The 15,479-nt window shown below is 36.8% G+C and overlaps 2 protein-coding genes across 7 annotated transcripts; one reads left to right on the forward strand and one right to left on the reverse strand.

Moving 5' to 3' along the window:
• Window positions 1-930: 930 nt before the first annotated feature.
• Window positions 931-6,968, reverse strand: LOC129579261 (transient receptor potential protein). Its single transcript, XM_055469135.1, has 17 exons — window positions 6,514-6,968; window positions 6,169-6,409; window positions 5,794-6,047; window positions 5,576-5,666; window positions 5,220-5,448; window positions 4,900-5,082; window positions 4,657-4,809; window positions 4,424-4,569; window positions 3,890-4,257; window positions 3,574-3,769; window positions 3,307-3,459; window positions 2,692-2,914; window positions 2,439-2,601; window positions 2,174-2,340; window positions 1,875-2,056; window positions 1,742-1,778; window positions 931-1,663 (listed from the first exon to the last, which is right to left on the reverse strand). Exons 1-17 carry the CDS (start codon window positions 6,687-6,689, stop codon window positions 1,101-1,103), a joined length of 3,525 nt encoding a protein of 1,174 aa, XP_055325110.1. The 5' UTR covers window positions 6,690-6,968; the 3' UTR covers window positions 931-1,100.
• Window positions 6,969-11,215: 4,247 nt separating this feature from the next.
• On the forward strand, window positions 11,216-15,449 carry LOC129579264 (uncharacterized). Of its 6 annotated transcripts, none has more exons than XM_055469141.1 (4): window positions 11,216-11,294; window positions 13,682-13,911; window positions 14,023-14,255; window positions 14,394-15,449. In XM_055469141.1, the coding sequence occupies exons 3-4, from the start codon at window positions 14,129-14,131 to the stop codon at window positions 14,738-14,740; spliced, it is 474 nt and encodes a 157-aa protein (XP_055325116.1). In that variant the 5' UTR covers window positions 11,216-11,294; window positions 13,682-13,911; window positions 14,023-14,128; the 3' UTR covers window positions 14,741-15,449. The 6 variants fall into 6 exon arrangements, with proteins under 6 accessions (XP_055325116.1, XP_055325120.1, XP_055325119.1 ...); XM_055469144.1 differs by lacking the exon at window positions 11,216-11,294 and adding an exon at window positions 11,414-11,663 and having other exon boundaries at window positions 14,127-14,255; XM_055469140.1 differs by lacking the exon at window positions 11,216-11,294 and adding an exon at window positions 11,421-11,663.
• Window positions 15,450-15,479: the final 30 nt, after the last annotated feature.

Genomic DNA, 15,479 nt, shown 5'->3' on the forward strand with positions numbered 1-15,479 from the left:
TTTACGTTGGCTCGCAGCAAAATCGAGATGAACACCAAATAAATATCAGATTGGCAATGATGTCGCACAGCATCAATCTAGCTTCTGTTCACTACGCAAATACTCGTCGCATACAAGATCACACTCTCACTTTGAGAGAACGGAAAAAATAACACCGCCACCGGATTTGGTTCATGTTGCAGCAAATGGCATTGACGTCAGTTGTCCTCGATAAGCTCGACACATTTTTCTGATTACTCATAGGCGAGAACTTATCGCGCATGAAATCCTTCTACGATTTAATGGTGGCGCATAGTTTTACACGCAGAGCCTGGTCTTTGGGGGTGCTATTTTTAAATAATGGCTCAATATTTTGTTGCAACAGGTGGGCAACATCAGCCGGTTGCCTTCATAGATCGGACCCAGACATTGGCAAATACATTTTCTTAATGTGTTTTGAATCAAAGTTCTCGGGGCTGATTGAAATACGTGGCCAACGCATGTCTAACATTATCCATTCAACTCCAGATATGAGGAAGCATCCGGCTGGCGAACGGTGCGCAACAGGTGAAAATTGATTATACTTATCCTTTGAATAGCCTGAAGATAATGGAGAAAAAAGAAGAAAAAAAGAACTAAATAAAGATATCATTCAAGCTGTGTCTCCGGAACGAAGAATGTCATGAAAACACCATGAAGTAACACTCGTAGGAGCAGAATTGAAACAACATTCATTATTGTTCATCAGTCTTATCACCACCAAAGATAAGCTCATTTAGTGCCACAGATAGAATCGACTCCATTTGTAGTGCGCATGAAAATATACAAATCAATTTCAATGAATTCAATTACTTCCTCAGCTGGAAGTGGTTGCATCATTCAGTCGAACAAACATTGCGCTACGACCTTTCTTCTAAAAATAAAATAAAATTAAAACTGAAGGCGTTAATTTGGCATCGTTTCTAGTTTATTTGGGGAATCCCGAACAACAATAAATTATCTATGGAATTTTCATTAAAATTAGTTTGAAGAAAAAACGCATTCAATCTAGTTGGTTCTGGTGACTATTTGGAATAGTTGAATTTTGGCATATTTCTTTTCTTTTGTTTGAGTATGATTATTTAAATCCATCCACCGATATTTTTTCCAGTAGTTTTTGATTTGCCTTTTTCTGTTGTAAGTGGTTTGAAAATTGGCTCATTTGAAGTGGTTTTATCCGATGATTTTGATCCATATGTTGCCTTTGCTTTGTCTTTTGTTTCATCATCGGCTTTGGTTGACACTCCAGCAGTGGGCGTAGTAGTTCCAGGTTTCGGTGAAGTAGCTCGATTGGGAGTCAGTGCTGGCTCTGGTGAACGAGCTCGAGCCGGTGTCACCGCACGGTATTGCTCAGATACGGGCGATACAGCTCGTGCGGCCACAGACGTTGGAGACATTGCCCTTGAAGAAACTGAGACGTTATCATCTGGTGGTTTTGAACCGCTTTCTATTAAATCAGTTGACGCTGGCCGACTGTCCTTTTCGTATGGATCTTCTACAATTGGTGAATATGCTCTGTTGACATAAGCCGATATTGGATTTTCTGGTTCTGAAAGGTATTCAGTTGTTGATGGTTCATCTTTCTTTTCGTCTTCTGCCGAGTCCCCTCCTCCTGTTTTTCCTTCTTCTGGTGCACTTTCTGCGTCTATGATTATTCACATTAATGAAAAAATGTATGCATGTGTGAAATGTAATTCTCTTCGCCATTGTTTATTTAACATACCTTTTTGAGTCTCATGTACTTTTGATGCAAGAATTTCCTATTTTGTTTGCAACGAAACGCAAACAAGGGAGAAAGTCAATTATTCACACACATCAAAAGTATTAATGTATAATTCATATATTGTACCACGTACCGTGCTTATTTTCGAAGCACTGCGAAGTATTGATTTTTGAATTTTGCTTTTTTTGGTCTCTGTGGTTGTTGGTTCGATGCCCGTTTCGTCGGCGTTACTTTCTCTTCGCATTGACGGTGCCATAAATTTAACATATGCAACCCGAGTGGTTGGCGTTGCCTCAGACAATTTTGGATTGTATTCTTTTATTTATGAAAAAGATAGTATAAACCGATTAAATTCACAAAGGAAACCATTGTGTTCGTGCATTTAAATAATTTTCCGATGATGGACAATTTCGTTTGCATATTATAACATACCGACAATTTTTTGCGTATTCATTTTGACACCTTGATTGACCTCCTCCAAAATGTCTCGTCGCAAACTGCGCCTATCACGACGTGTCAGTGAATTTCGTGTGGAACCAATCGGATCGGATCGGTTGATAGTGTTTTGTCGCACAATACTATTCCAATCCTCCTTTTTGCTGTTTTTGAGCCGAAGAATAAAAAAGAAACGCAAAAAGAAAACATGAAGACACATGTGTAGGTATATTCAAAAAGACATAATGAATGAATCACATACTGTTTGCCTGAAGTGCGTTTATTAATTGCTTTCGCAATCGTTGTAAAAACGTCACCGGCCGTAACACCAGCTGCCGAAACGGCTTCGCTGATTGATTCGACGATTCCGATTTGGAAATCTTTCAAGATGCGACGTTCCATCATTTTGCCCTTTTTACCCGCAACTAAACCACCGACAGCAAACGAATGACAGAGAAAAAAGGTAAAACAAAATATTGATACGATATTTTGATGGGAGGATGGTTAATATTTACATTGTACATCGCCTGTTTTAATATTGGGTGTTTTCATGCCGTTCGTCGATAAAATATCAATTAATTCAAATCTTAGTGTACTGATATCTTGACGAATTTCCATAACATCGTCCTCGGTGATACCAAAGTCGTCACGCTTACGCTGTTCGGCCGTGATATAGCGACGCACTAACAACCGCATTACATTGTCATGGCGCTTTTTAGCTTTTTCCAGCGACCTTTTCTGTAAACAAATGAAGGCGATGGGAAATAAAGTGTGTGTACACAAAGAGACACACTCACTCACTCACGCAAAGTTGGTAAATGCCAAGTATATTGAGTTATATCGAATGCCGCCAATAAATTGCTTATCCAATGGATTTGAAGAATCATTTGTATTTATTTTGGATAGGAACCATGGCAATTTGTCAAAATAAGTGAATGTGTCTTCAAATCGAATAAGCAATGAGTAGGCTATGAATGTGGACAGTCGTGTCATTGTTTTGTGTTTATTGTATAAATAAAGCTGAAAATCTCATCAACTCAATACAGAAACACACGTCGGCACACAATTCATGCTCTTGGCCGACTGCATTCAATCGAACGTAATTACGTATTGCGATGTTATATACTTACGATAAGACTTTTGGTTGATCGTTTGGCACCGCCGCAACGGAACAGCTTCGTGGTTGGAAATAGATTGAACGGGGGTGGCAGTGTGCCTCCGTCTTCAAAATAACTCATCCACAATTGTGAACGGGCAAACTTCCATTCCGTATCCGATCGTTCCTATTATACATACACAATGACTTGATTCAAATCATTTCTTTTCATAAGCACACACACACACACATATAATTTCACATTGAAGTTAAATGAGGCGGCGATGATTTTTTTCCTTACCGAAATTATCTGATACGAATTGCTCATCATGGCAATCAACATGTTCAGAAGTACAATAATGTTGATTACACTGTACGACCCGAACATCAACATTGCCCAAAATCGTGTGAAACTTTTAATACCCTGTAATTCGAATGCCATCAAATCGACGAGACCGAACGATGCCCAAAATAAAGATTGAGACGTTTCGAATAAGCTGCAATAGCGATAAAGAAAGAGGGAAAAGGCGACAGACGAAAAAAAAAATATATGATTGATTTGTGTGTTTCTATTGAAATGGTGATTCAATTCGAAAAAATAAAATCGATTGGATTACTTAGCAAAACGTCGCCAAATGCCACAGGCCTTTTCGTTGTTGTCAAAATCGGGAATGTCGGTGTTGAAGAAATGATAGCATTTTTTCTTCTCTAAATCGGCATAGTACCAGAGCAATTGATTCAAACCGCAGCCGAACGCAAACAAAACCAATGTGTAGATGAAGAAGAATTTAATAATATCGATTATCATTCGGCCGAGTGACACTTGCAACGGTCCCAAATGTGGATTGATGGAGAAAATGTGCACTAGTTTGAGAAATGAGAATATCATGCCGGCCGCAAATACACCTTCTGATAACAGCATCGGATCGAAGGGGTCCCATTCTTCACGCGGATACCATGGATCCTGTCCAATTGACACTTCTCTCTATATCACACCAAAAATCCAAGCATAAACCAAAAATAGATGCACATTAAACCTCCGTCAAACCGGGTTGATCGATCGATTTTAATCGTATCGTTTTGTCTCCCTCTCTCTCTCTCTCTCACACACACACACACACTCTTCGACATCAAATCTAAATTGAACTTACTTGAACCACATACCACGAAGTGATGCGTAGACCAATCCATGTCACATAAAATGTATTCGATATGAAATCGATGATATTCCACAGGTCACTGATATAATCGGCTATTCCACTCGAGTACAATGAATTAATTTCACCCCAAATCAAGCCTTTGAATGGATTTTACATAATATGCATTAGGAAGTGCTAGATGGATTTGATTGGCATTCAGTTAGATGGATTTTTTTTCATTATACTTATGATGTATATGGCGATGCTGAATTCAGTTGGGCCGGGTATGGCACCACGTTCATGCTTTTTCCATTCTTCCAAAATATCCAGCAACCATGGCGTACCAATGAACTCCAATGCTAAATATTCAATACGTTGCGATGCCGCTCCGAGCAACACTATTATCAAATAAACGCATTCGTTAAACACAACGATAGCAAAACCAAAAAAAAAACTGGGAAGTGTGAGAAAGTCGATATTTGACTTACTTAGAAATGTAAAATAGCTCGTCGAATGGCAAATAAATTTGACAAACGGTTTTTTCATGAACTTTCCCATTTTCGAATTGGGTGCTATCATATAAATCGTGCTGTATATGGGAAACATGCAGCCCAATTTTGCAACTTGAATTAATTGGCCAGCCATGCTTTTCCTCCGAAAACCGGGTAAGCCTTTGGGTGCATTGTACCATAATTTATATTGAATTACTGAATGGAGCAGACACTTGTTTTTTTGTTTCGTTTTACTTTTATTTTTGTTATTGAATTGAGTTGATTTTTCTCTCTTGCTTTGTTTTCTTCACTCTTACCTTCGTACCAAATGCTCGCCAACAATTGCTGAACCGATGGATGAGACACAAACTGCTTTTGTTTGTAATTGATAGCCAGTTTCAAGCGGTCGAGTGATTGATGATCACCTGGTTCCCAGACGTCGGTGCCCGGTATTGAATTGTAATTGAGCATGATTTCCAATTCTTGTGATGTACGCGAATGGTCAAGTAACGATTTTGCAAACTCTTGTACCGATTGACGCATCTCCTAAATGTCAAGTAAATACGAATTTTCAACGGAATTCAATGTGGAAAGGGACAAAGGAGAGACAGAGAAAGGACAAGAAAAAAAAAGATGAAAAGGACAACCGAAAGAAATTGAAATCAAACGTTACATTATATTCCGTACGAAATTCCGTTTCCATTCGACTTAAACGCCGCAGCTCCCACGACAATTCGAATGCACTGAGTATTGGATCGGGTGAGCTTGATAAAATAACAAATCATGATTAAACACATTTTTCGAATGATAAAATTAAAATGGATGCCAGAAAACCGACAAACAAACAAACAAACAAATCGAAAGAATAAGATGAACAAGCCAAAAAAAAACCTTAATGCAATAAGTGAACTGGATGACAATGCCCGATAGGCATTGATACGTGATTGTGAGTGACGCAAAGAGTCCGTTTGACTCGATTGAACACAAAAGTCACAACCGCAACGTGCATCATGTGGTATTGGCAGTGTAGCACCTCGGTCCAGCAACAGCTTAAGAATCTCATAGTTATTTCGGTGGGCGGCTAATATCAATGGCGTTATATCCGGTGTAAATGTTGATGCCGAACTGTCAACTGATTCCCACGACTTTTGTTGTTGTTGTTGTTGTTGTTGGAGGCCGATTCAAAAGAGAGATAATTTTAAATGATAGTATTATAGCCTTTTTCACACTAAATTAAATCTTAAAAATAAAATGAAAAAAGAGTACATATGCTTGTCCAGCCACATGATGTTTTTCTTCGTGCAATAACAACATGTCAACCGCTTCAACATATTCCTCGCTAATTGCATGCAACAGAGCATCTTTGACTTCAATGTTCGCCTCTAATAAGATTCGAATGAGTTCAATGTTCTCATTTTCGATGGCCGATATCAAAGCCGAACGATTCAATGGATCCACACAATTGATATTTAGTTCAGTCGGCTTATCTTTGTACTCAGCTATCAACCTTCATTCACCATGTTGAATTTGGTTTGCAATTAAATGTTTTATGTCGGAATTAATGAATCAATCAATAAAGATTTCAATTGAGAATGAATATTTTTAATTTACCGGCGCACTCCAGCACAATCGCCTCGTTCGGCACTTAAAAGAAATTTCTTTTCAATTGCATTCAGCACATATTCCTTTTCTTCCGAAATCGAATCATATGAATTTTTGCGTTCATTGCTCGCGCTTGGCGTTTCGGGATCGGATGAGATGAGATTTTCTTGCGATTCCGAACTCATTGAAAGAACACGTTAAACACAGTATGACTTGAATGTGATAATAATTGCTGGGTGTATTAATCCAAAAAAACTAACTATCCTATCTTCACGTTAACATAATTCAATCCCATTTTATCACTAAAATTTATGCTTTGGCCATTGTATTAATTTTTTTCACACATTTTCCAAATACTCAACGAATCTCACCAACAAAGATAATCAAAGTGGCTTGTTTTGATGATTTTCAAAACTTAAAAAATTTCCAATTTAAAAAAATTAATGTTTTGTGCAACGACACAATACAACATACAACACTTGTCGAAACGAACTTGGCCACTGTTCTGACAATCGCCAGCCGTTGTGCCAATAGGTAATTCTATTCTCTTTTTGAAAAACAAAAAGAAGAGAAAGAAAAAACGCACAAAAGCGCAGAAAAAATAAGAGCATAGATAAAATACGCTTACCGATCGTCAATCGAGGGTAATCTAATTATCATTTAGAAGCTATGTGTACTTTTATACCATGTGTGTGTGTGTGTGTGTTCATTCTATCGGAATAAGAGAGTAATATTACAGTAACCGACTGAAGCTGTCCATTATCTGCTTCTGAACTATTGATTTTTTGGTCGTGGCTTTCGTTCGACCCATTTGGTTGACTACCGTCCACATATCAATTTGACTATGGTTCTTAGCTTAAAAGAGAAGAAGAAAAAAAGATTTCAACAAATTAAAAGCAAAACGTAGACTATAATTGTTCCCATACATACAACACACACATACATACATTCAAAACCCACGTCCAACACGTACGCAAATATGTTATAATAGCATAAAACGGGAATGGGAGTAAAATGTGAGTCAACGATAGCAAAGTGTTTTGTAGAATGAAACATATAACATGAGAATACGCTTGAACGGACGTAAATACTAATTTACGCGACAATTTACTCACACCGCTCCCCATCCATCCCTTTGCTGAAGAAAAAAAATCCGAAATGGAATTCGCCCCTCGGCCGCCAGTCTGATTAACGCTTTTCATCCCAATTTGCATAAATTTCCTTGTTGCCTGCTTGATGTTCATTTAAATCAAAGCCCATAGACATAATTAGCTGTGCTATAGTAAATATTCCGGAATCGACGAATTTCATTTCATTGACATTTGACTCATAATACAGATTTATATCAAAACAATTGCCTGCGAATGGCGCGGATTTGAACGGGTAGTTCCATTTCCATCCTGTTTTCTTTTCCTTCTTTGCTACTTTTATTGTTGTTAATGTAATAAATTTTATTCAACCATATATGATTTTCGAAATGATATTGATGCATTATGCCTGAAAAACTTTGAATGATTCCGGCTTTGAAATGTCATTTTAACTGATTTTCTAGTTTCTCGAAAAATCGACAGAAATCCAAATAAAGACTTTATACCATCGAATTCCGTGTCATTCCTGTTTCTATTTTTGTTTGTTGCTGTTTTTCTCCCTACTTTTCGATTTGATATGTCGAACAGTTGTCTTTCTTCCATACATTCAAACTTTTATGTGATTTATATGAATTTTTGTTTTCTTTGCAATCGAAATGCAAAGTTCAAAACAAATCGCGTGTTCAGAGAAAGTGTTATTTTTGTACATTATCACATGCTATAATAAACGAATGGAATACGAAATGGTTATACGTGTTTCGTTTTTTTTTTTTGCGTTCATTCTAATTTCTATTCACATTTGACTTGTATGTACATAATTATCGACAACATGTATGAAAAATTCGGCCAAAATTCTTCCATTTACAAAGGATATGGCAACCATAACGACGGATTTTATATGTTGTTGTTTTTTTTATTTCTATGTCGATGTAAGTACAATTTGCCTATCTTTTCATATGTATATGCGGTTGACATTTGCAAAAGTTAATGCCTTCCTTCGCTCTGGGGGAAGGCTTTACACCATAAGCTTATTCCAAGAATACCAAAAGCAAAAATGCAACACGTTTTCAATGAATAGCGATGAATTTTTGCTTTTCAACCAATTCCAATGAATTATAATGCAATGATTGTGTTAATTTAGGTTGGAATTTAAATTATTTCGCAGAAATGTGTGAGAGAGAAAGAGAAAGATATTATTAGTATCGGGCAGATTAAACACCACAATAAATCAATCATAGAGATTATGAGCACGAAATACGAGCAAACAGTGGCAACAATCGAATGCATTTTTTCGATTTTAACTGAGTTGAAAAGTCATTTCTTTCTCACTTACTTACTTCTTGTGTGTACGACAGAGAAAGAGTGAGAAAAAAAGAAAACACACACACACACTATATACATCATAAAATGCAAATGCTTCGATATACAGTACAATGTATGTTTAACTACGCGCCAATCTACAACTTATTTCGAATATTTCTTCGGTTAGTGTTACATGTATGCGCTTTGCATATACGACAGGGGTCGACATTCTTTGACCATTTTACTTTCTCATGAACCAAATGTTTTATGGCAGCATACGAATGTTCATACGAAACAAAGCCATACGAATGCTGTGTTAATACACACGTAACTTTTTCAATCATTCCATTCTCTTCGATGTGCTGTTGTTATTGTGGTTGCTGCTTTTTTTTCTCGAAAATGCTAAACTACATGTGTGATAAAATGGGAACATACCGCATTGTTCTCAATCACTGTATCAATTTACCGTTTTGGAAAGAAACCAAAAGTGGAGCGATAAATGCAATCCTTTCTATGTATTCGGTAGATCGAAAAATGTTTTCGATGTAAAATAGATATTAATTTTTACCCATTTCTGAGAAAATGCAGACCATTTTGCATTTCAGAGTGTTCTTGATTGCTTATTATTTTCACATTATAACAAGTGACGAATAAATTTTCTGATTTTCAGTGGCACTGCACAAGTGCAAAGCTGTGTCGATGCCAGACGACTAGAAATGCTTGTGAATTTGAAGTACAATCAACCAATTCATGCACAAATAGCCGAACATTCAATCAATCTCGATTATTTGGTGTTACTTTTGCAGTAGTGTTTTTCTGACATTGTACATGATTCTAGAATAGTTATCGACATAAATGCTGTGTCACACTTTCTGCACAAAATTCCACGAATGACATTAACTAGAATGACTTTTGCCTTTGCAACAGTGTTAAAGTTACACTTTTCATCAAATGTTCTGCATTTTCATTACCTTGATTCGAAGAAATCGAAGTTAAAGTTCGATATGAAGTCGATATCATCGAATATTGTTGCTATGTTTCAATCATTTTTTTATACAACAGCCTTTATTATGCGATTGCGACTTGTATGCACACGACTAATTGATTGCGTGAAATACGAGTCGCGGCCAATTTCTAACGCACTTTACAATCTCCGTTGGATTTCAATCAATGCAGACCTCAACTGTATGTATGTCTCTCTCCTTCTGTGTTGGTTTTTTTTGGGCAAAACCTTGAACTTTCCTTTTTTACACAGTTGATTCTGTTTAACTATTCAAATATTCATTACACGCGACTGGCTACATGTAGATTGATCAATGTGGCTCCTTGATGTGTTTCTAAAAGCTTTGGACGTCCAGCGGTGTTGAAAAATCTCATTGGCGTGAACCAACAGAAGATTTGGAAAATCATTTGTCGCCTGGAAAACAGAAGCCATGCTTATGCAGCACATTCAATCTCAATTAGATTGCAAATAGTTTTAGAAGTTCATCCATCATATGGCGCGCATTTTCTCTTTCGCCATCGATGTCATACTCAATCAAAGACTTTCTTTATGTACTTACTTATCCAAAGTGGTGCTAATCACAAATCACAGCCAAACACTTTGTTGGAGATATACGGAGATTTTCTATCCTTTTTTATCGCTCTCAATTTTTTCCATTCCTCTTTGTTGTTCTTGTTCGTGTATTCAGTTTAAGTGCATATTACCTCATTTTCATTCTCATCAGCAAAGCATATAAGTAGCCATTGCCAACCGAGCAACGGTCTTTCTCTGTTTTGATAATGTTGACAGAGTCGTGTGCAGGTTCGTATTTAAATTTATATCGCTTCGTTCTCGGCGATATGAGCTCTGGCTCACTTGCGCTCGCGCTCACGCTCACAACATATAGCAAGCGCGTTGATACGCGTTGGCATGTAATTTATAAATATAGAAATATGGTTTCGTAGTAAGTCATAGAGCAAATTTAAAACAAACTCACTAAGGAGCTGGGATACTGAAAAAAAGCGCAAGCTAGAGAGAGAGAGAGAGCCAAAAGCCAGCGACAACGGAGTCGCTGAAAAAAAATGAAAGAAATCACACTATAACTGAAAGGAATTACAACAAAGCTGGTGAATATCCGTTCACTCGCTCGTTTGCCTTTCTTTCTCTCACTTTCACTCACTTCTTTCCCGCTCGCCCCCATGTGTTAGCTCAACTCGCTTGCTCGCACTGTGTGAAGCGATGTGAAGCGCGTTGCGTTGTGCGGTGTGTTGTTGTTTGTATGGGATCAACAGCAATGCTGTTTGATATTATAGAAAATTTTACTTTTGAGTCGTGTGTTGTTCGAACGCGCGGGGGAAAATTGCATGGAGAATTATTTTATGCGAACAGTAGCGATTTTCTATTCGTGTCGATAAAACGTAAGTATCACTTCGATACACAAACACACTTCATTTCACTTGAAAATTTGTTTCAATCAAAAAGTGAGCAAGTCATTCTAAATCGAAACGAAAATTTCGTACTTTCTTCCATTATTCGATATTTTTTTTTTCTCTCTCACACACATAATGTGAGACTACATTTTCGTTGTCTTTTCATTTTGCCATGGACTTTGTTTGAAATCTTTGTCGCTTTTGTGTTCAGTTTTAGCTTAGCCTATCATTTGGTAGCTGTTGCTATTTTTTGTTTGTCTCTCCTGTCGTCGTCGTCGACGACAGATTGGATTTAGTTTGTTTAGTCTGAGGCACTTTTTGATGCGCTTATTCAGTGGTGTGTCGAAAATTTCGAGTGTAATTTGCAATTTTTAAGCGCTTTTTTATACCTCTTTATCTCTATTTTTTCCACATAATTTCAGTGCAACGCTCATGACATATTTCGTTTTTGTTGTTGATTCGTTCGTTGTTAGTCATTCGATACAGTGCACTCAATTGTTTATGCTTTGATTGGATTGGATTGTGAGAGGAGCAAAAGTCTTGTTCGTGTATGTGTGTGACTAAGATTTGTTTGAACTTGTTCAAAGATTCATGCGTCGCAGACGTGCAATTTGTGATTTGATCGACATAGCCTGTCACGGCAAATAGGCGTTCCATCTTTCGACAGATTAAACGGTAACATCTGGTCGACATTGTGACAGCCTTTGGCTTATGAACGCCTGTCGCGTCTCTCACTCATCTTTCATTCATTTTTCAATACGCAACTTAGAACATTCCAAAAGGAGGCTAACGGAAAAATTTACAAAAACATTCATGAGTCTTAGTTAGCTGCAGTGTTGTTGTTTCCAATTGACATTTTTCACGCAAGCAAAACGAACAACAACGGAGCAAAAAAAAAAAATACAAACGACCAGCACGCGCATATGAATTATATATAACGTGTAAATTTATATCACTGTTGTGGCGTTCTAAGTTTAAATACTTCGTGTTGTGCAATTTCTCACACCTTTTAGTTTGAGAGAGCCTCTCAAAAATGTTTCTTTTCTTCTTTCAAACAGTTTCAACGGTGCAATTTAATTTGACGGCCAAAAATGCTTGTTGTCTTCTCTCTCGTGAAAGCGTTAAATCTCTATTTTTCGACTGAACATTTTTTTGATGCCATTGTATAATTTTTGGTTTCTGGTTTTCTGATACGTATCTCAAGTCGATTCAGCGACTACAATGAATTCACCAGTAAAATTCGTCAAAATATCATCGCGCGACCATATTAGGTATTGGAATATTCTGTAAATAATGTTCTGAACTTTTAGTTGTTTTCTTTTCTCTTCATTTGATTATTATACACATACTAGCATTTTTTTTTTATATTCAAATGACACGCAATATGTTTTTTTTTGTGTGTCGTTTCGTTGAAACATAACGATAAATTACACATACTATCATCGCGCCAAGCAACCGAATCATACATGATTTGCTGTGGTCCGTTTTTTTTCATTTATTTTGCGCGTTTGGTTCGAGTGTCTGAAAATGTGAATTAAAAAAGTGAGAGAAGCGCGCACGACAAGGAAAACCAAATGACAAAACGAGCGATGGCAAAAAACAAAAAATAACACCAACAGGGGAAAAGAGAGAGAAAGAGAAATTACCAATATAATTTGAGCGAGTTTCCATAGCGAAATATCCTTTGTTTATTGATAGACATTTGCGGAATATATTGCTCATACGTGTGCACTTCAAATGATACTGGGATGTGTCAGTGGCGTGTATGGCAGCGAAAAAAACATACACACAAAACTCACATTCCGCACAGATATAACAATAAAACATCGAAATAACGAACAGAGATAGAGAGAGAAATGTATAGAAAAATATCCAAATAATTTGCACGCAATTCATGAACTGTGAAAGTGAAGCCATGTAGCGAGCGTTACTAAATCATTTTGATGTGACTATAAATAACGAACACAAAAATGCGATTGCTGTTATTGCTGTTATTGCTGTCGTTGGCGGAATCTTCAAATCATATCTATGATGAACATCAGAGACAGGATATTGATTGGGTTTGATTTGACTTGATCAATTCCCGATTCATTCCCATTCCTCATTCTCATTGCCATCATTTTATTTCAATTCAATTCGAATCGGCGGCCCAATATTTTGATTTGTTATTTATTTATCAAACCGATAATCTCTTGACTTAAGCCATAACTGGCTTCATGTACAAATTAATCGTAAATTTGGTTGATGTTTCATTTTCGATTTTTTCCTTACCCCTCTCAGTGGTTTTTATTTCTACTTTTATTAAATTTGGTTTTTATTTCGTTGCGACTTAATAAATTTCAACGCATTTTGTTTTTTTTTGTTACTTATCACAGACATTCTAATAACTGTCTGTTTAGATTTATTGGTTCATCATGAAAATGGGAAAGCAGTCGAGTTATAAAATGTAGACGAAATGTTGGGAATTTAAGCGAATTTTTCCTTTTAACTTTTTTTTTGAGAAACGAAAAGCACGTGACCAACGCACACAAAGCACATGCACAACAAATAAAAAAAAGCATTCAGCAACGCGTAACTGTTAACGCATAATATCGCCAGGGGCACAGTAAGCCAATTTGGTTTTTTTTCATGTTTTCTGCACACAATGGTCAATTTAATGATTCCGTTTTCTTTTCTTTTTCTTTTTTTTTTCTTCTGTTTTCTGCACTCGGCAAAGATTCTTTTATTTCCCGTGCACATCATCATCTTCTGCACGCATCAAACAATTGCACACACACACACAATTCTTTTCCGTGTCAAATTCCAAATCTAATGAGTCAGAAATGCATCGTGTTTTAAGCTATCAAACAGCCATGCAAATCAACGACGACCGCGATATTCGAACGTACATCACAAAAAGGACTTGTATCAGCTTGATATTTAGTGCATCCTTTTTTACACTTATACTGGGTAAGCGACGAACGTGACGCATCATTCATTATTGATATGCTCGGTTTAAAATTTCATTTTCATAACAAAAAAACAAAAACTCGGAACATTTCCAATACTCACATGGTTTTTAATGCTTTCGTTGTGTGCTATTTTAAGGTTTTCTTTTGGGTAAATTCGTATCGGATCGCCATTATAAAATACGACAAATGACTCAGCCCAAATATATAGCCGTTATCGAACAGCTTCAGACGTTGCGACGATCAATAGAAACATCTGCTCAAAACATATCGGATTCGACGCTGTTGCAAACACATCCGAAATACAATCGTTTGCTATGGGACGAGGCGATTAAGACACAATCGTGTACGGATAAAACCATTGATCAAAACTTTGACATCAATTTTGAAGATTTTATCGAAAAATTGGTGGACAATGAGTTGAAAACGGTCGTTCAATGTCTCATCAAATTGAATAGCATCCTTAACACGCTTGGGAAGGACTAGCGGTGGCGAGCATATCGGCGTCTCGGCTAACTTTAGTTGATTCATCCAAACATTCCATCTGTTTTGATGATTAAACTGTTGGAGCATCACGTCGAGACTGTCCGAGACAGTCGCTCAAATCGAACGATTTCGAAAGGGCGAATTACACTTTCACCATTCAAATTTCTTAACTAATCGCCGTCTCTTTCATTAATATTATTTAGTTACCGATTAAAAGCCTTTAGTTGGAGTGACATTTTTCTTTTCAATTCATATGGAAATCATACACACACACACACTTCATTGTTTTCATATACACAAATCGTCACGTGATTGGAGGACGCAACGGCACAGACATCCTATGGCACATCGCTAAATTATTTAGTCTAAATTAATAGTCCGTGTGTGTGAGCGTGTGCATTTTTTTCTCCTTCTGTTTAGCCAAATCGCCGATTCATAGCCTTTTTATGTAAATAGGCTTCAGGCTATAATTTTATCGATTTATTATATAAACTAAACAAAAAATTTAGCATTTAGAATCGTTTAGGTAATTTTTACAGCTATCTCTATGCTAACAAGTGGAGAAACCAAATACATTTAAATGGAAAGAAGAAAGCCACAAAGGCCGGATCAAGCAAATATGTATTAATTCCACAAAAATGTGCACGTGTTCATAGGATTTTTGTAATAACACAGATACGTACACACACACACACATACACACACACACACCAAAGAAAAAGAAACAATATAAAATGTT

The sequence above is a fragment of the Sitodiplosis mosellana genome, unplaced genomic scaffold (genome assembly GCF_009176505.1).
Source record: "Sitodiplosis mosellana isolate CC-2019 unplaced genomic scaffold, AAFC_SMos_1.0 Smas_scaffold_6226, whole genome shotgun sequence".
Taxonomy (NCBI): domain Eukaryota; kingdom Metazoa; phylum Arthropoda; class Insecta; order Diptera; family Cecidomyiidae; genus Sitodiplosis; species Sitodiplosis mosellana.